General features: G+C 36.0%; 1 protein-coding gene across 2 annotated transcripts in view; it reads left to right on the top strand.

Moving 5' to 3' along the window:
* LOC150110171 (uncharacterized) overlaps positions 1 to 17,906 on the top strand; it is a 34,074-nt gene extending 16,168 nt beyond the window's left edge. For both annotated transcript variants that reach the window (XM_090391862.1, XM_090391854.1), the window contains exon 2: positions 15,160 to 17,906. In XM_090391862.1, coding sequence (XP_090247988.1) covers positions 15,160 to 17,656 — 2,497 coding nt within the window. In that variant the 3' untranslated portion in view covers positions 17,657 to 17,906. The remainder of the gene's footprint in view (positions 1 to 15,159) is intronic.
* The last annotated feature ends 3,785 nt before the right edge of the window (positions 17,907 to 21,691 follow it).

The following is a 21,691-nucleotide window of genomic DNA, read 5'->3' as shown; positions in this document are numbered from 1 at the left end:
GTCCCCTACAACTGAGCTGCCAGGGCTGTAGCAACACCCACCATATATTTCATTCTGTTAACCTCCACTTCATACCAAATAGACTCAAACTCATTGCTACATGGGACATTGTCACCATCATTGTTTTCTTGTATTTCTACGATAACTGGACTTAAGTCATCTGTATCATTAGTAGCACTCCTCCTCCTCCTCTCCTATCTCTTCTGTCATTCCTAAAAATAGTATATCCATTACGCTCGATCCCACTTACCATATCTGATTCTGATAGCTAGGTTTCACTAATGCCAACAATCTTAGGCCACATTGTATTCAATAAAGCAACAAACTCAACCCCTTTGTTTCTAATGCTCCTGGCATTTGTGTATAGACATAATAAATTACAACCTAGCCTATTCTTATAATTAGATATTCAATGTATTTGGTCGGGGTGCTTAAGGGTCAAAGCTGTATAACTGAGAGGAGACCTTCACATACCCTTTAAAGGAATGTGGAGAACCAACCAGGGCTTCTGACCTAATGTCCAATCCTCACCTTCCCGTGGTGCACCCTGTTGGGTATCTACTTTGATACTGAACGAAAGAGGATGGGCTGGCAATTTGGGATTTAGCCGACCAAATTGTATTCTTATTGGTTAAACCAAAATAAAAAATGATGGTACAACATGACAAAATTTCATGCCGGCTGGGGCGTCACCCGGTTAAACAAGGCCCCCGTTGTTTTTGCCAGGGAACCAGGGCGAACAGCGAAAAGTCAGCTACTGGAACAAATCTGAAAACAAACCCCAACTCAACATCACCAGAGTTAAAGATCAGTACTATCAACGTAAGAAGCCTGAATGGCAAAGAAATGGAGCTAGCTGAGGAATTAGATAAGTACCAGATCGACATAATAGGGGTGACTGAAACAAAAAAGACCAAAACTAGTGAGATCTTTCTGAGCAATAAATACAAAATGTTATATTCAGGCAATGACAATCAAGGAAAAGAAGGAGTAGCCATAGTATTCAACACAAAATACGAGGCTAATCTTCTTGAATGGCAGTCAGTCTCAAGTAGAGTAATGTAGGCAAATATGAGAATGGGGAACTGGACAATGAGACTTATTTGTGCCTATGGTCCCACAGAAGGTTCCACTAAGGTAGAAGTGGAGGAATTTTTTGAGGCTTTAGAAAAAGCAACTGACACAATGAAAAAGGAAAAGTTGGTCCTTTTTGGGGATCTAAATAGCAGAGTAGGAAATGATTGTGAGGCATACAAAAATATTTTGGGAAAATTTGGAGAAAAGAGCAAAGCTAATAATAATGGCAAATATCTGTTGGATTTCTGCTCAGGACATGGACTGGTTATTACTAACACCATGTTCCAACATAAAAATGTGCACAAATTCACATGGAGAGAAGAGGCTAGGAATAAGAAAAGTCTCATTGACTATGTTATTGTTGATAGTGATGTTTTCTCCCTGGTGCAGGACACCAGAGTGTACAGAGGATTTGAAATTGGAAGTGATCACTATTTAGTCTTGAGCAGGATAAAATTGAATTTCATATTGAAAAGAATAACATGTAAGAAAGTTTTAAAGCGAATAAAAGTTGAGCAGCTCTCAGATGTGAACTGTAGACTAAAATACACAAAGATTATTGAAGAAAAAATGAAAGAGTTTGAGAACAGGAATCAAACCTTGGAGATTCAGTGGCAAACTCTGAAGAAAACATTGATTGATTCTGCCAGAGAGGCATGTGGTGAGGTTGTGTGCAAGGATAAAAAAATCAGAACTCCCTGGTGGACACAGGAAGTTAAAGAGGCAGTGAAGGAAAAGAAGAAAGTATATCAAAAGTTCCTGGCAAATAAGTCAGCTTTTACTCTTACAGAATACAGAGACAAATGTAAGAAAGCTAAACAGTGTGTAAAACTAGCTAAACAAAAGTCATGGGAGGACTTTGGCAAGAATATAGAAAATAAATATCAAGAGGGTGGCAAAATATTCTGGAGGTTGTTGAAGAAGCTTAAGAATGGAGGAAAGAGTGCTGTAGAAGGAATTAGAGATGATAAAGGTGACACATGAAAACGGGAGAAAAAGATATCCTTGATGTATGGAGTAATTACTTTGAAAAACTGCTAAATGAAACAAGCAGTGATGACAGCACAGTGGTAAAAAACACTGACCAGGCATGCAGTCAGGAATACATATCCATACTTGAAGTAGAAAAAGCCATCAAAGGCTTGAAATGTGGAAAGGCAGCAGGAGTAGATGATATTCGACCAGAAATGCTGAAGTATGGTGGCATAAAAGTCTTACAGTGGCTGCACTGCATAGTTCAGAAAGCCTGGACAGAGGGACGAATTCCCGATGATTGGAGTAGAGCTCTCATAGTACCCATATATAAAAAGGGAAATAAAACTGAATGTGAGAATTACAGAGGTATTTCCCTACTGAGTGTTCCTGGCAAGATCTATGCAAGTATACTTGAGAAACGGTTGAGAAGAATTGTGGAAGAAAAGCTTGGTGAAGAACAAGCTGAATTCAGGCCAAATAGAGGCTGTCAGGATCAGATCTTCACTTTACGACAAATAGTCGAGAAAGCATGGGAATATAAGAAAGATCTGTATTTAAGTTTTGTCGATTTGGAAAAGGCATATGACAAAGTGCCAAGAGAGAAGCTATTTAATACGCTGCAGTTATATGGTGTCAATGGGGCATTATATCAAGCAATACTTAGTCTTTATTTGAGTTGTAAGTCAGCAGTTAGAATTGAAGGAAGTACAGGAAGATGGTTTAATGTTAAATCTGGTGTGAGACAAGGATGTACATTATCCCCTCTGTTATTCATTATCTATATGGTTAACATTATGAAGGAATGTGGTATTAAACCTGATATCAAAATTGGAGATGTTAATGTCAGCTCTTTGCTTTATGCGGATGATGTTATACTTCTAAATAAATCCGCTACAAGTCTGCAAGATTCTCTGACTAAATTGAATAGCTGTTGTAATAGATATGGTATGAAGGTCAGCAATAAAAAGACAAAGACAATGAAAATAGGCAGAATCATTGAAAATGTCAACTGTGTTGTGAATGGAGAACCTGTGGAACAAGTAAAACATTTCAGCTAATTAGGCACGATTTTTAGTGAAGATGGTAAATTAAATATAGAAATAGACAACAGAATCAGCAAAGCTGGTATGGTAGGAAGTCAATTGAATAAATTCATATGGAATAAGAGAGAAATTAGTCAGAACACTAAATTAGCTGTATACAAGACAGTGTTCAAACCAGTTTTAACTTATGGATCTGAGAGCTGGGTCAGAAGTAAAACACTCTTGACCAAAGACTAGAGACCACAGATATGAGAGTCCTGAGAAAGATTAGAGGCATGAACAGATGGCATCAATGGCAATATCATATTAAAAATGAGGATATTAGGAAAGAACTTGATATTGTCAGCATCCAGGAATGCATTAGCAGAACTAATCTCAGGTGGTATGGTCACTTAAACAGAATGGGCGAGGAAAGATTAGCAAAACAAGTGTTCTCCGCCAGGTTGGCAGGAAAAAGACTCACAGGAAGACCAAGATATAGGTGGATTGATAAGGTACAAAGTGCCTTAGACGACAGAAATATAAGATCTGATAATATTGGAATCTTGACAAGTAATAGACTGATTTGGAGGAAAATTGTAGATAGGAAGTTAGTAATGATGTAATTTTTTCATGTAGTACTGTCATATCCTGTACACCCCTTGAGAGTACATGGCAGGAATTTGATGTTGATGATGTATTTGGTCTTGTTCTAGGATTTTCTCTTTTCCCTTCCCAGACATACTTAAAATTCTTTCACGTGCTTACCCAAATATTCACTGCCATGACTTAACTGTCTGTTCACCTTCCTTTTTCCCACTCTTTAAGTGGAAAACTGATTAGAACTTATTTGGGAGTGACCACTTTCCTGTGATGGGCAGATATTTCTGCCCATCACAGGAAATTATTACATGCATTGCATTTCACATATCACAATGTAAAATTGAACAAACTGACTGGCCAACCTTCTCTACTTTAGCAGAATTTGATTCTGTGACAGAGTATGTTACATAAACTGTGACAACAACTGCAATTCCTGAAATGTGGAGACATTTCAGGAATTGCAGTTGATGTTTGAAACAGTGATTGTACAGCAGCCAAGGAAGCTCAGAAGAAAACATGGAGTATCTTTTGCATGTACTCCATGATGATGAACCTCGTTGCTTTGAAACGTGCTTGAGCCCAAGCAAGATACATTCATTATCATCTTCCATAATGCATAACAAAAGCAACAAACAGTAAAGAAGTTTGTGACAAAATCCTGATCATGAACGGTAAATATACCACTTACCAGCGCTCCTTCCTAGAATATAATAGTTGCTTACATGCTCGGGGAGATTTTTGCAAAAACATCAACAACATCTTCTTATCCCCGCAGTTCCTTACCCAGAAATGCAAATCAGGAAAAAACAAATTTTCTTTTCAACACGTCATTCACTAAAGAAGATATTAAACCTGCTTTGCTTAAATGCCATCCAACTGCTGGTGGGTCAGATAATATCCATTAGGGGATGGTAAAACAATTGTCCACCATCATCCGTGGATCAATTGTTCCACCTTTAAAGAGAATTTTCCATGATCTAGGGTTTCCAGATATCTCACAAAAGGCTTATTATTGCCTTTCCTAAGACAGGGAACGATCCAAAATCCCCATTAACTATTATCCAATTGCTCTGACCAGCTGCATGTGCAAGATTCTGTAGAAAATATCATGTTTTATAGTTTCTAGAGAGAAAAACTGCTTTTTTTTCCAGAATGCAATCTAGCTTCCATAAATAATCTTCAGCAGATCATGAATAAAAGAAAGAAAACAAATAGATACTACTCAGTGCTGATGGTAGGAAAGTGACAGAAGGAGAAGAAATAGTTCAGTTATTAAGTGATCACTTTGCAAGGATATATAATCCAGGTGGTGACTGGATTAAGGATTAAAGTGACTTAGTAACTGCAAAAGTTACTAAGTCACCTTAGTAACTTTGCAATTACTAAGGTGACAGAGACTAATGAGAGCATTGAGGTAGATGAACTAGAGGTACTCAGTATATTGAAAAAGCAATGTGAATATAGCAGTGAGCCTGGATAGCATGTGTACTTGTGTGCTACAAGAATGTGCAAGTAAACTTGTAGTGCCTCTGATGAAGTTGTTTAATATAAGTCTTGGCTCTGGCAAGGTTCCAAAGGATTGGAAAGAGGGTAAGATAGTTGTAAATAAATGTAATAAAGATGGCTCCAAGACAGAAGTAGCAAATTACAGACCAGTTAGCATCTCTGGGCAGTGATTAAAGTATTGGAAAAGTTGGTTAACCAACTTTTCCAATACTTTAGTCATATGATATTTTATGGGGCGGCATGGCTTTGTAAAAGTTGCATAATTTAATCAGCAATTTATTCACATTTTATAATAAAGTGACAGCAGAATTGATAAAGAAAATGACTACACCATGATACTGCTAGACTTTGCAAAGGCATTTGAGAGAATACTGCATGGAAAACTTATAAGTTGGAGAAAATGGGAATGAATATGAGGCTGGATAGGGTTGGCTGGTAGAATAGAAACAGACATCAGACTACTCTTTAATTTGTGTATTAATAATATAGCATAAGATGTGAAGGGGGGACATTCAGTTGTTTGCTGATGGTGCAAAACTAGGGAGTGCAATAGTTCATAAACATAACGTAGTTATCTTACAAGATGATTTAAATAAATTGGCAGTATGGGCAAAGGACAATGTTGTAAAATGTAAGGTAATGCACTTCTGGATGAAAAGATTACACACTTCATATCATATTGATAATACTAGTTTACAGGAAATTGATGAGGCTAGGGATCTGGGGTTGATGATGTCTTTGGACTCCCTGGAGGTGTGTCACAATAATAATAACAATAATAATGGATAGAGATTTGAAATTCAGAGGTTATATTGCAAGAGTTGGCAAAATAGCTCAGAGGGTTGCTTGGATGCTGAAGAGCACATTAACAAGTAAAGATATGGAGGTTATTTCTCTTTATAAGGCTATGGTTAGGCCATGTTGACTACTATGCACAGATTTGGTTACCTGCGTTTCTTGGGGATCAGGAAGCTGTGGAGAGGAATCAGACAAGTGACAAAGCTGGTGACAGGTTTGTGTGTGTGTGTGTGTGTGTGTGTGGAATGTTCCTTATGAGAACAGATTTAGGGGTGTTGGTTGCAGAGTTTAGCTGATAGGCAGAGGAGAGATGATATGATAGAAACTTATGAGTTACTAAAGGGATACTATAAGATTGACAAAAAATGTTTCAATACTTAGGGAGTAGGGGGGGAAAAACAAGGAGCCACACTTGGAGGTTATCTAAGAGTGTGGTTAGTAAAGGTGCACAGAATAGGGTTCTGGTCACTGGAGAAGACTGTTTCAAAGAGCATAGGTGTAGGAAATGGCAGAGGAAGAGAAGTAGGTTCGATGAGTTTGGAGTTGAACTGTAAAATGGATGTTGACTGGCAGCTGATTGTGTTCATAATATGAATACAGGAAAGTGGAGAGATTGTAGCAATCAGTTCAGAAGAGCAGTAGTGCCCATGATAGAAGGTTCTGGTCACTGGAGAAGACTGTTTCAAAGAGCATAGGTGTAGGAAATGGCAGAGGAAGAGAAGTTGGTTCGATGAGTTTGGAGTTGAACTGTAAAATGGATGTTGACTGGCAGCTGATTGTGTTCATAATATGAATACAGGAAAGTGGAGAGATTGTAGCAATCAATTCAGAAGAGCAGTAGTGCCCATGATAGAAGAGACATGTTGCAGCAACAGAATGTATGGTAAAATGACTGGAGGGAGGTGATGAGTGTGTGTGTGTGTGCGTGCGTGCGGGGGGGGGGTCATCAATTAAGTGAACCGCTAACTTCTGTACAATCAAGCATTCTGAGGGAAGATTTAGGTGCACCATCCTAAATGTGAGAACAGTCTAAAGTTAGGCAGATTTGAGCTTTATAAAGTGGCAGGAGAGAAGTACTGTTTGGAATGGGAAAAAATGCCAAGTTTTTTGGAGGCTGAAGAAGCCATAGACTTGATGTATTCATGCCAGGATAGATTGGATGTGACAGTTAACCCAAGGAGAGAAAAATTGGTCCTGGTTGATAAAATATATATTGTCAAAAGCGAGGGAAAGAACAGAATTCCTTTCTTTCTTTCTAGAAAGGACTGCAGTTTGGTGGCATTAAAATTCACCAGGCTATCCTTACCCCACTTGAGAATAGAAAGGAAATCAGTGTTTAGGAGGGAGATTTTTTTTTATGTTGGGCCCCATTATACGAGAGGTTTGCTAGTCAACCTATAGTACGTTAGTACCGTATATTTTTTTAATATGAGTCTTGCACTCGGTCAAGTTCCTAAGGAGTGGAAGGAGGGCAAGATTGTGCCACTTCATAAAGGAAGTGATCAAACTATAGGCCTATCTGTGTGTCAGGTGTTGTGGTTAAGTTGTTGGAGAAGCTTGTGAGAACTAGGATCCAGAGTTAGGTTGATAACAATGGTATTATCTTTGATGGACAGCATGGATTTGCTAAAGGGAGGTCACGTTTTAGTAATCTACTTACTTATTACAATAAAGTGACTGCTTCCTTGGACAGAGGAAAAGGATACACAGTAATATACTTGGATTTTGCAAAGGCATTTGATAGCGTACCTCATGATAGGTTGAGAGTCAAACTAGAGCAGATGGGGTTGCATATTAGATTAGTGCATTGGATTGGAGACTGGCTGTCTGATAGGTATCAACAAGTTGTGTATGGGAGAGCGATATCCAGGAAAAGGAAAGTCACTAGTGGAATGCCTCAGGGGTCTGTTTTAGGTCCATTACTGTTTAACTTGTATATTAATGATATAGGTGAAGATTTGGATGGAGATATTCAGTTGTTTGCAGATGATGCAAAGTTGGGACGAACTATGAAGTGTAATGAAGATGTTGTGGCCTTACAGGAAGACTTGAATAAATTGAGTGATTGGACACGGAAATGGGGATATGAGTTCAATGTTGCAAAATGTAAGGTTTTAAAATTTGGAAAACAAAGATGAGATGCAGAATTTATGCTTGGTGAGAATATATTGTTGGAGGTAGAGGAAATAAGAGATCTGGGGGTGATAGTGAATAAGGATCTAAAATTTAGGGGACACATTGCCAAAATTGTGAAGACAACACAAAGGCTTCTGGGAATGATGCGGAGGACACTGACGTGTAGAAGTAGGGAGATTCTTGTTCCGTTGTATAAGGCTTTGATTAGGCCACACATGGACTATTGTGCCCAGATTTGGTCACCTGGTTTTCAGAAGGATGAAGAGATGTTGGAAAGGTTCCAAAGGAGACTGACTGAGGTAGTTTCTGACCTCTGGAATGTCGAGTATGAGGAAAGATTGAGAAGATGTAATTTGCAGAGTCTGGTGGACAGGAGGAAGAGGGGAGATATGATAGAAACCTACAAGTTGGTAAGGGGTTGTTATAGGATCAATGCTGGAGAAGTTTTACAGAGAATAGTGGGAGATCAGGGGAGAACCAGAGGTCATCCCTGGAAAATGTATAAAGAGGGTGTGAGTAGGGGAGTGAGAGGCAGGTTTTTTCATGCTGAGTTGTGAACGATTGGAATGCCTTGCCTGAGAATGTGGTGTTTGCGAAGAGTTTGAAAGTGTTCAAGGCACGGTATGATGAACTGTGTGTGTGTGTGTGTGTGTGTGTGTGTGTGTGTGTGTGTGTGTGTGTGTGTGTGTGTGTGTGTGTGTGTGTGTGTGTGTGTGTGAGATAAAAGGACCTCCCAGATGAGTCTTTGGCTCCATGAGGTCTTGGGGTGGTAATAATAATAATGTGGGTTAAAGAAGATCTTGAAGCATGAGTTACCTGAGCACTTCCAAGATTTTGAAAAAGAGGAGTAGAGAGAGTACTGTTATCAGCAGAGCTGTGACGGGATGTCAGGAAGAGAAGTTCATTAATGTATGGGAGGAATAATGTAGGTAATGTTATTCTTCCTGTACTGAGCCCTAGGTTGCACCAACATTAATCGATAATTTAATGAATGAAACTAAACTATCAACCATAACAAATAGTGAACATCCAGAGAGGAAGCTGACAATCTATTTGCAGAGGAATACCATAGGATTGTTAACTTGGTAAGAATGCCACAATGCCAAACTCAAATGCCTTGAAAATATCTAGATCGACCACTTGAGTTTCTCCATACTCTTTCATTGCTTGGGATCAAAGGCGTGTGAGGTTAGCAAGGAAGGTCTGCTCTTGGAACGAAAATTGCAGAATCCATATTAATGAACATTAAGTAACTGGTGGGTTATCAAGTAGTGAAGCAGTTCACTATTGATGAGGTTTTCAATTATTTTTGAGAGTAATGAGGTCAGAGCAATGGGGTGATAGTTTGATGACTGACTTTTATCTCCCTTTTTGGGGAATATGATTGACAAAAGCTTGTTTCCAAGGGTGTTAGATAGATGCCAGATGAATATGACAGCTTGAAGAGACAATGCAGGACAAGTGTAAGTTCTGATGCACAAGCTCTTTGTACAACTGGAGGAATACCATCATGGTGAAGAGACTTATTGGTATCAAGTCTGCTGAATATTTTTCTGATGCTCTTCTGGTGAAATTTCAGAGGAGGCATACTGTCAATGTTTGTAGAATGGTAGCAGGAGGAGGAGTTCCTTGGTTGTCTGTTTGAGAGTTGGAGGAAAAAATGATTTTCTTCTTTGGGAGATATTGCCATTGTACCATCAGGATGTGAGCAAGGTGGAAACATGGTAGTACAGGAGACAAGCTTAGTGCACCTGGCACTTACCAAGTCTGCACTTCCTTGTACATCATCATATCCAAATCCTTAGCATTATCGATTTCTTGCAGTCCAGTTTCATCAATATCATACATGCATAGCTTGTATGCTTTGCTCTGCCTTGTACTTTATGATGCCTGTCCATCGCCACTCTTACCAGCTTCATATTCATTTTCATTTGCTGCAGTTTACCTAATAGGATTCCTTGTAGTATCCTTTCAAAATGTAGCAATATCTTGGCATTTCCTTTTATTCAACTCAGTAAAAAGTAAGGTAAGAAGTCTTGTTTCTCAGAGCCATGTTGTCCTTCTTAGAATATCTTATTCCTATCCACATGCCTTAATTAAAACTGCCTGTCATCAACTTTTCCAATATCTTAAGCAAACTCTTAAGATAATAATCAGTCCATAATTTGCTATCTTTGTCTTGAAATCAACTTTGTGCAACAGAACTATCTTGTCCTTCTTTCCTTTTCACTTGTGATCTTTCTAGCACTAGCAGATGATTGCAAGTCTTCTGCTAGTTCTGAGGCCTTGTCAGAACTAGCAGAAGACTTCACTTTCACAATCTCTTTCACTTGAGATTCTGCCAGTGCAGAATCTCAAGTGAAAGAGAGCAAAATAGTTCTGGTATGTTGAGGTTTAAGAGACACTGCCAGTTCTCTTTAACCTCATAACACATAGGTTGACTACTCATCCAATCCTATTGTTGTATTTGTATTGAGATTTTGTAATATCTTCACTTATGTATTTCAGAACACCTCTAGTTCAATTATCTTCCTCACATCAGTGAGAAATAAAGGTAGTTTTGCTGAAGGTATTATGAAATGATAAAATGAGTTGCTATATATCATCTCCACCTGGATGATACACCCTCAGAAGGTGATCCATCAATAATTGAAGTATTTCTTCTGTTGCTATCATCTTCCCACTATCTGCTTTATCCCTCCCCCTCCACACAAGCATACTGCTTAATGATGCTTTTCATTTATCCTCCTGATCTTCAAACGTCTCTGACTATTTTGAATGCACTGTCGACATCCTTTTTTTGGAATTTCTTATGCTGAGCTGCTGCTGCAAGCTGCCTCCTGAGTTTTTCCTGAACACTGACTATGTAGTTTCATATAAATCCATTCTTAATTGAAAATTCTACATTCTTACCCACCATGTTCATTCTCTCCATTTGGAGGCAGAGTTACCTTAGTTATGGAGAACTCACATGACACTATCACGACATCCAGCACACTCTCAAATTCCACTTCTCTTCATATGCTGTTTTACGTAATTATCTTTCTGCGGCCATATAAATTTAATTTCTTTTGCTCCTTCCAGGGTTTCACCAGCATTAGTCTCCCATAATAAATTCACATAATGATGATTCACATAATAAATAACATAATGATACTAAGAGTTATGAAGAGATAAAAAGGAGGTCACAAGACAGGATGTTGTGATGTGCTGCTATAATTACCAATCTTATACACCAAAGAAGAGAGAATAAATTCACATTGTTCTTGTTAAACTAATCTGTTGAATCTTGCTAGCTAAGTCATCTTTTTCATTCCCAGCAGCAGCAGCAGCGGTTGTGACTATATTTTTTATAAATGTTACATGAAAACATTCCATCCTTGAAATCAGATATTGCAAAATGGGACAATTGGCATCCTGAAAGTAATTGTTAAAGATGCTGAAATAAGTTTTGTGAAAACGAAAGAAATGGGCATCCTATTTTGAGTTTTCGTTCTTCAGATTTCATCATCATCAAATTCCTGCCATGTACCCTCAAGGGGTGTACAGGATATGATAGTACTACATGAAAAAAAAATTACATCATTATTAATTTCCTATCTACAATTTTTATCCAAATCAGTCTGTTACTTGTCAAGACATCAACATTATCAGATCTTATATTTCTATCGTCTTAAGCACTTTGTACTGTATCAATCCATCTACATCTTGGTCTTCCTCTGGGTCGTTTTGCTGCCAACCTGGCAGAGAACACTTGTTTTGCTAATCTTTCCTCGCCCATTCTGTTTAAGTGATCATACCGCCTGAGATTAGCTCTGCTAACACATTCCTGGATGCTGACAATGTCAAGTTCTTTCCTAATATCCTCGTTTTTAATATGATATTGCCATTGATGCCATCTGTTCACGCCTATAATCTTTCTCAGGACTCTCATATCTGCGGTCTCTAGTCTTTGGTCAAGTGTTTTACTTCTGACCCAGCTCTCAGATCCATAAGTTAAAACTGGTTTGAACACTGTCTTGTATACAGCTAATTTAGTGTTCCGACTAATTTCTTTCTTATTCCTTATGAATTCATTCAATTGACTTCCCACCATACCAGCTTTGCTGATTCTGTTGTCTATTTCTATATTTAATTTACCATCTTCAGTAAAAATCGTGCCTAAGTAGCTGAAATGTTTTACTTGTTCCACAGGTTCTCCATTCACAACACAGTTGACATTTTCAATGATTCTGCCTATTTTCATTGTCTTTTTATTGCTGACCTTCATACCATATCTATTACAACAGCTACTCAATTTAGTCAGAGAATCCTGCAGACTTGTAGAGGATTTATTTAGAAGTATAACATCATCCGCATAAAGCAAAGAGCTGACATTAACATCTCCAATTTTGATATCAGGTTTAATACCACATTCATTCATAATGTTAACCATATAGATAATGAATAACAGAGGGGATAATGTACATCCTTGTCTCACACCAGATTTAACATTAAACCATTTTCATGTACTTCCTTCAATTCTAACTGCTGACTTACAACTCAAATAAAGACTAAGTATTGCTTGATATAATGCCCCATTGACACCATATAACTGCAGCGTATTAAATAGCTTCTCTCTTGGCACTTGTCATATGCCTTTTCCAAATCGACAAAACTTAAATACAGATCTTTGTTATATTCCCATGCTTTCTCGACTATTTGTCGTAAAGTGAAGATCTGATCCTGACAGCCTCTTGGCCTGAATCCAGCTTGTTCTTCACCAAGCTTTTCTTCCACAATTCTTCTCAACCGTTTCTCAAGTATACTGGCATAGATCTTGCCAGGAACACTCAGTAGGGAAATACCTCTGTAATTCTCACATGCAGTTTTATTTCCCTTTTTATATATGGGTACTATTAGAGCTCTACTCCAATCATCGGGAATTTGTCCCTCTGTCCAGGCTTTCTGAACTATGCAGTGCAGCCACTGTAAGACTCTTATACCACCATACTTCAGCATTTCTGGTCGAATATCATCTACTCCTGCTGCCTTTCCACATTTCAAGCCTTTGATGGCTTTTTCTACTTCAAGTATGGATATATATTCCTGACTGCATTCCTGGTCAGTGTTTTTTACCACTGTGCTGTCATCACTGCTTGTTTCATTTAGCAGTTTTTCAAAGTAATTACTCCATACTTCAAGGATATCTTTTTCTCCCGTTTTCATGTGTCACCTTTATCATCTCTAATTTCTTTTAGCACTCTTTCCTCCATTCTTAAGCTTCTTCAACAACCTCCAGAATATTTTGCCACCTTCTTGATATTTATTTTCTGTATTCTTGCCAAAGTCCTCCCATGACTTTTGTTTAGCTAGTTTTACACAGTGTTTAGCATTCTTGTATTTGTCTATATTCTCTAAGAGCACAAGTTGACTTATTTGACAGGAACTTTTGATATGCTTTCTTCTTTTCCTTCACTGCCTCTTTAACTTCCTGTGTCTACCAGGGAGTTCTGATTTTTTTATCCTTGCACACAACCTCACCACTTGCCTCTCTGGCAGAATCAATGTTTTCTTCAGAGTTTGCCACTGAATCTCCAAGGTTTGATTCCTGTTCTCAAACTCTTTCATTTTTTCTTCAATAATCTTTGTGTATTTTAGTCTACAGTTCACATCTGAGAGCTGCTCAACTTTTATTCGCTTTAAAACTTTCTTACATGTTATTCTTTTCAATATGAAATTCAATTTTATCCTGCTCAAGACTAAATAGTGATCACTTCCAATTTCAAATCCTCTGTACACTCTGGTGTCCTGCACCAGGGAGAAAACATCACTATCAACAATAACATAGTCAATGAGACTTTTCTTATTCCTAGCCTCTTCTCTCCATGTGAATTTGTGCACATTTTTATGTTGGAACATGGTGTTAGTAATAACCAGTCCATGTCCTGAGCAGAAATCCAACAGATATTTGCCATTATTATTAGCTTTGCTCTTTTCTCCAAATTTTCCCAAAATATTTTTGTATGCCTCACAATCATTTCCTACTCTGCTATTTAGATCCCCAACAAGGACCAACTTTTCCTTTTTCATTGTGTCAGTTGCTTTTTCTAAAGCCTCAAAAAATTCCTCCACTTCTACCTTAGTAGAACCTTCTGTGGGACCATAGGCACAAATAAGTCTCATTGTCCAGTTCCCCATTCTCATATTTGCCCACATTACTCTACTTGAGACTGACTGCCATTCAAGAAGATTAGCCCCGTATTTTGTGTTGAATACTATGGCTACTCCTTTTCCTTGATTGTCATTTCCTGAATATAACATTTTGTATTTATTGCTCAGAAAGATCTCACCAGTTTTGGTCTTTTTTGTTTCCGTCACCCCTATTATGTCGATCTGGTACTTATCTAATTCCTCAGCTAGCTCCATTTCTTTGCCATTCAGGCTTCTTACGTTGATAGTACTGATCTTTAACTCTGGTGATGTTGAGTTGGGGTTTGTTTTCAGATTTGTTCCAGTAGCTGACTTTTCGCTGTTCGCCCTGGTTCCCTGGCGAAAACAACGGGGGCCTTGTTTAACCGGGCGACGCCCCAGCCGGCATGAAATTTTGTCATGTTGTACCATCATTTTTTATTTTGGTTTAACCAATAAGAATACAATTTGGTTGGCTAAATCCCAAATTGCCAGCCCATCCTCATTCGTTCAGTATCCAAGTAGATACCCAACAGGGTGCACCACGAGAAGGTGAGGATTGGACATTAGGTCAGAAGACCTGGTTGGTTCTCTGCATTCCGTTAAAGGCTATGTGGAGGTCTCCTCTCAGTTATACAGCTTTGACCCTTAAGCACCCCGTTCTTCAGATTTTAAATGTATAAAATAAAGGTGTCAGTTTTTCTATTTGTTGCTGCACTGAGACCCTAATACCCTCACAACATAATGGTATCCATTTATGGGATTTAGTGAGTTCTTATTGTATAGCATATTAAGTTTCTGATTTGTTTATTTGTTTACCTTTATTAATCTGTTTAAATGTTTCTTTAGATGTTTTTAAAATCTTTTGCAGAGAGAAGAAGAAATTACGTATGAATTGGTTGGACAGTGAAAAAGGAAAGTATTATCATCTTAACCACTGGCTACCATCTCTTGAATTTTCCTATGACACTAATGAGACATCTAGTGAGGAAAAGAATTCTAACTATAATTTAAGAAAATGCACCATAGAGAAATGTTTAAAGCCTGAAAATTTAAAACGAAAAGGAAAAAATTCACGATCCTCATCAAAACGCTCTAGTGCTAATATTCCAAGGTTTAGAAAAATAAGTGATAGATATAATTGGTGTTCTCATAAAACATTTAATGGAAAAAATTCTAATAAGAATGGTTTAAATATAACAAAAACAACTTCAAGTAACTCAGTAAATGAGTTGAATATCCAGTTGGAAAATGGGAACGTAGTTGATGAAATAAATACTTGTCAAATGGAAAAATATGAAAAATCTTCATTGCAAAAAAATAATCATTTACTAGAACTTTTACCCACAAAAGACTTTGAAGTGAATAATTTAGATAATAATTCTATATCAGAAATTAATAAGCATATTTCTCATACTCATGAAATCCAGAATGATACAAGATACCCCTTTTTGCATCTTACATTTCCGCTTTCTCAACAGAGCCTTCAAAATTTTGGGAAAAAATCCATAGAAAATAATAGAAAAGTTAAGCTTCCTTCTGAAACTGCTGTGGTTCATAGTACCGTTGAAACAAAATTAGTCACGAGTCTACCAGGCATATCTACTCAAGTTAAAAACCATAGGAAATATTTTAATTCACAACATATTACTAGCAAAAATGCTAGTACTGATGAAGATCAAAAGATAAAGAAGAAAGCCAGATATAAGAAATTACTAGACTCTTTGTTGAAACAAAGCAAATATTTAGAAGCCTGTGATGTATCTCATAGTACCACAAACACAGATAATGAGCAGGTTATTGTTAATTCAACATCTCAATTGGTAAAAGTCAAATCTGAAACTAAAGACGACAAAATTTTTTCTGTATTTGAAGTTACTCCTTTTCATAATATTGCTGAATCAAAATTGACTACTAAATTAACAAATTCAGTAATAGTTAAATATGAAGGCTTCCCGAACCCTGAAAACTGCGGTTCTTTTCCAGATTTCACCCCTTTTCATGCTGCTACCAAACCAGAGGTTGTTACCTGCATTCCTGATTTAATATTTGATCAAGTAGAAGGGAAATATATGAATTTTTCAAAGGAAGAATCAGTACAGCAGAACATAGATTTGTGCTCATTGGATTGGAATGAAGATAAAAATTTGCCTGCACCTCGTATTAATTCTGACATTGTTGACACAGATAATGATACAATTACCTTGAAGTCAGACTTCCCAGAAAAAAATAAATTCATACAGCAGTGCACAGATTTCTGCCTACTGTATCTGAGTGAGCATAAAAATTTGCCTTCAGATCTTGTTAAATCTAATGCTTTAGACACAAATCAGGCCAAAATTACTTCAAAATCAAAATATCCAGAAAAAAAAGGGTGTATACATAGTTGCATGAATTTATGTCCATTGGACACAAGCAAGGATAAAAGTATTCCTGCACTTCATGTCAAGTCCAATACTGTAGATGCAGATAATGGCAGAATTACTTTGAAATCAAAATACCAAAAAAAAAATGAACATACACAACAAGGCATCAATTTATGTCCATTGGCTGTACGAAATGATAAAAATTTTCCTACAGCTCATGTTAAGTCTAATATTATAAATGTTGATAATGGTAAAATTACTTTAAAATCAAAACCGTCAGAAAGAAAGGAAGTTTCCCCACTAAATTCACAGAATTACATGTGCAATATCTTGACTGCTAAATACTCAGATAGTGCAGAACATATGTCAGCAGAAAAAGTGCTATCATCATTATCTCTTGATTTTAATGTTGATCATGACAGTATTAATTTAAATACGCAACAAAATGAAGATATATTTGCTCACAGAAAAAAAGATGAAGAATCACTAAATGAAATTAAAGAAGATAACAGTCATATTTTCAAACCTGCTAAATGTAAAAAAATAAAAATAAATAGGCTACATTCTAAAGTCTTGGAAGGAATAAAGAGGCTCCATTCTAAAAACTCAAAAAGAATTAATAGGCTACATTCAAAAGACTCAAAACAAATTAATAGGATACATTCAAAAGACTCCAAAAGAATGAACATCTGTTCTGAAGACTTCATATATAAAGATGCAGAGCACTTAAATTGCAAAACCTGTCATTGTTCATTAAACAGTAGCTTAGTAGATGGAGGAAACTGTTTGCATATTAGCAAGGTATTTCAATGTAATCATTGTCACTTTTTAGCAAACTGCAAGTTAGCAATTGATAATCATGTTACTTCATACCATGTTACTGATGAACAGACAAAAAGTTCAGCTTATGGTTGGAAACTTTTTGATGGTTATGCATTGATACCATCTAACTGTGTACACATACCCAAATGTTTTGTTGAATTGAGGGAGCATTTCAGTTGATATACAGAGACTAGCTGGTTTTGTAGCTAGTGATAGGTTTGTCCTCCTTCAAGCAAAGTGTTGTTGTGTGATAGAATTAAAAATTGTCCTTATGTATTGATAATATAAGCTGCTAAAAATTTTTATCTATAAGAAGTTTGGAATAATTCAGCTTTTCCAGATTGTTTTTGCTCAGTCTGTGATGTGCTTCAATTTTAATAATTAATTACAAGCCATTTGTATAATCATAAAAGTGAAAGTGGTTCATTGAGTTTGTTTGCAATTATTTACCATTAACTTCTTAATAATGTATTTCACAAACAGATGATCAGTGTAAAAAAATTTTAAATAATTTAATTTCTTTATATGTAAGAAAAAAAAGTTACAAAAATTTTTTAAATCAAAATTTTGGACAAATTATGTGGTCCATAACATTTTATATAGGTTATGCTTGAGTATAAAGTTGAAAATCATTATGCAAGCAATATGAGATATGAAAGTGTGTGTATTGAAAAGTAATCAGTCTTTTTCATATATGAAATAAATATATATATATAATATAAAATACACACACACACACTTTTTTTGCCCTGAATTTAGGGGTCGTGATGCTGTAAATGATAGTACAGACAAGATCTTAAATAAACCTAACACATACAAACAACTGAACTGCAATGTTGACCATCTGCTGGAACTTACCACTCCACACTTCTCAAATGCAAGTCTATTCCCCCATTCCACAGCTCCCACTATCAGTTGAAACACTCAACAGTAGTATTAGCAGTTATAGTAGTGATCGGTTGTGAATTTTTCATCTTTTGCATCATATTTTCTTTTTTTTTTCAGTATCACAAAAAATTTCTTTGTGAAATTGAAAAATGTTTGTAAATAGAAAAACACAAATATTTTTACATTGAACATTTATAAAGTGAGGGATAAGCCTGTGTGAAGGAAAAAAAAAAAAAAACATTTAGCAGCAGTGTGAATTGAACTGCATCCATTCATTAGATTTTTTCACACTTTGTTATTGATGGTTTGCAATTTTATCATGTTTTCTTCTGAATTATAGTAGCAGTGAAAATGGCATGGGACAAGGAAACGGTATCACTTATTAAGCATGTTGAATTTCTATAGTAGAAAATGTTCCACTGATTGACATTAATTTGTAAATGCAAGCTGCTTAAAAAAAAGAGATAAGTCCAGACAATTCTTCAGCATTGAGCTCTACTGTTAAAAAAGAAAATGAAAAAAAAAAATAAAAGAGAAAATGACACTTGTGAGCAATCAGTCACCTGCTGAAGAAACATGCAGTAGTTGAATTTCATTTGCAGAAATGTGTAAAAACCATGTCAAATAACTTTCATTGACAAATAAGTTTATGGGGACAAGAAGTTATTTTATGTGGTTGCTGCCTTGATTTGGTTGAGTAGATATCATCTTTTCCAGCAAAAACCCACAGACTGTGGGTTTAAAATCTCCCCACAGATTTGCAATTGCTTTAAGTGGTAGAGTATCTGTTTTGTTCTGTGTGAGATCCCTTCCTCCTCCAGTACTTGTTGAAGCTCCAAATTGGCTTGAAAAAAGACCATTGTGTTATTTCTAGAGGAGGGTTTCCAGATTATCTAACCCTTAGCCCACCCACATTGCCATTGTACAATAGGTGTAAACCTTTAGTGAGCAGAATTCACACCATGATTTACATAAGAGCTGCACTCCTTTTATGTTAAGTTGGATTTAGCCCATCCCAATAATCACACCATACACATTAAGTATATAGCACATTAACATGTCATAAAGGCTATTTCTCCTAGTTTCATTCATAGGATGTGCACACAAATTACATTTCAGTATGTAATCATTAAATCAAAGTAATATAGTGCAGTATAAATAATACGGGAAACGAGGGGGGGGGGGCTTAATTTGGCCATTCGACCTTCCTTATGACATTAAGATGACTTGAGCAGTGGCTACCTTCTTCTTTTAATAAATCTCTTGATAATATGCTGAAGCACCATCTATTTCTCTTTGGACTTTTAAGAAACATGAGGTATTCAGCTCCATCTTCTTCAGTTGTTTTATGCACCTTCATATTTATAATTTTAATTTCTTTCTCTACATCAGTTTTAGTTTTTTTATGCATGGGTTCACTTTTTCTGCTTTTGTTCCTTTATTCTTCCATTCATGATTGTACTCTATCATTGCATGTACTTCATGCAATACTAAAATACTAAAAATTATTCGTTATGAAAATTATGGATACAACCAGTGGTGAGCTATAAGGGGCTCGCGTGAGCCCTTTGTTAAATTTTTATCAGATTTGCAAGCCCCTTGTACTTGTTTAATAATCTTGTAGAACTAGAAAATACCACCGTGGAATGTATACATTCACTATAATTGCTACTTTAAATTCATATGGATTTTCTGATACCTATATAAAAAATTATTTCATTGCATTTTGTTCTGATGGGGCTAGTGTAATGTTAGGAAACAAATCAGGTGTTGCAATCAAACTTCTACAAAAATTTCCCAACGTTGTGATTTAGCATTGCGCTCATCGTTTACATTTAGCATTACATGATTCGATAAAAAAAACATTAAAGAAATAAATCATTTTGAAATATTTATGGATAAATTATGCTTTTTATCATCAATCAACGAGAATTAAATACGATTGCAAAAGACTTTAGTATCAAAATTTTAAATATAAGGGCTTTTTAAACTGACTTCTCAATTTGGAATTTTTAAAAGATCTAGCATTAATGATTGATATCCTACAGGAATTATCATATCTGTCAGAAGCTCTACAAAGTCACAATATAAGTATTATACAGGCTAAGTTAGGCCTTTTTTTCTTTTCTTTTTTTTTTTTTTTTTTTTTTTGCTCGACGATGCGAGCCCTTTGTTAAAATTTCCATAGCTCACCACTGGATACAACTACCGTGTTAGAGTAAAACTTTAGTTTAATATATAAACCAAAATATACATTCGACTTTTCGACCTTCACATTAAGGTCATTCTTTAAATTCTGGAGTATACGTATATATATATATATATATACACACACACAAAGAAACAAGCTGCCCTACAATCTACATGGCATGCTAAAGTTACTGATCAACCATTAAAACTATTTGCCTGACCTCTGGTGCTAAAAAAAAAAAAAAAAAAAAAAAAAAATCTCGCTACATCACAGCTAGAGTCCTGTTATTATAATTATCTATTAGGTTACAAAGTTAATTAAGCTGGAGAGTAACATGTTTATACAGAAAATAATAGATAAATAAGTAGAAAATAAAATTACTTATATAAGTATACATATAAATTGCAATTGGTATGGATAATGGCAAATGAAAAATTGCTTAGAGTCCTAAAGTCAGGGTTTGCTGGAAACAGTGAGCTGAATGTGTGCCATCCAAATTCTTGGGATTTTTAACCCCCTATTATTATTAAGATTAATCAAAATTTCACAGGCTTCTTTAAATTTCTGTTCATACCAAGGTTTTGTATGATGCAAAGAACAAGTACTTTTCCAATCAGTTCGATGTAGGGTGTTAAGAGCATGAACTGAGAGGCCTGCTTCACCAAAATTATTATATTTAATGTGTTTGTGTTCTTTTTTTTATGGATAGAGATTGTGCGTCCAGTTTCCCCAATATAAGGTAAGTTACAGGTGCAATAGATGCAATAAACTCCCTGGTGTTGCCAGTGGAGGAAGAGGATCCTTAGAGGTGTTGAATATTTTTTTTAACTTTAAAGGTGATTTAAAAGTGGCATTAAGATTATAATGATGTAGGATTCTATTAATTTTTTCTGATAACCATTTAATGTATGGGAGTATTATGGTTTTACTGTAAGTATATTAATCTATATTACTTTTTGATGAAGTTTTATGAAAAATTTTATTAATAGTATTTTTGCTATATGCGTTATTTATAATTGTATTGCTAATACTTTTTAATTCTTGTTTAAGAGCTTGTTCATTAGAGCAAATTATTATAGCTCTGTTTTTGTGAGGGTGGTGATATGAGTTAGCATGTATATATATCAGCTGGTGTG

The sequence above is a fragment of the Typopeltis vanoorti genome, chromosome 1 (assembly GCF_054136105.1).
Source record: "Typopeltis vanoorti isolate ZY-2024b chromosome 1, IOZ_Tvanoo_1.0, whole genome shotgun sequence".
Taxonomy (NCBI): Eukaryota; Metazoa; Arthropoda; class Arachnida; order Uropygi; family Thelyphonidae; genus Typopeltis; species Typopeltis vanoorti.
Note: the sequence above shows the minus strand (reverse complement) of the source record. Positions and strands in the feature narration are given on the sequence as shown.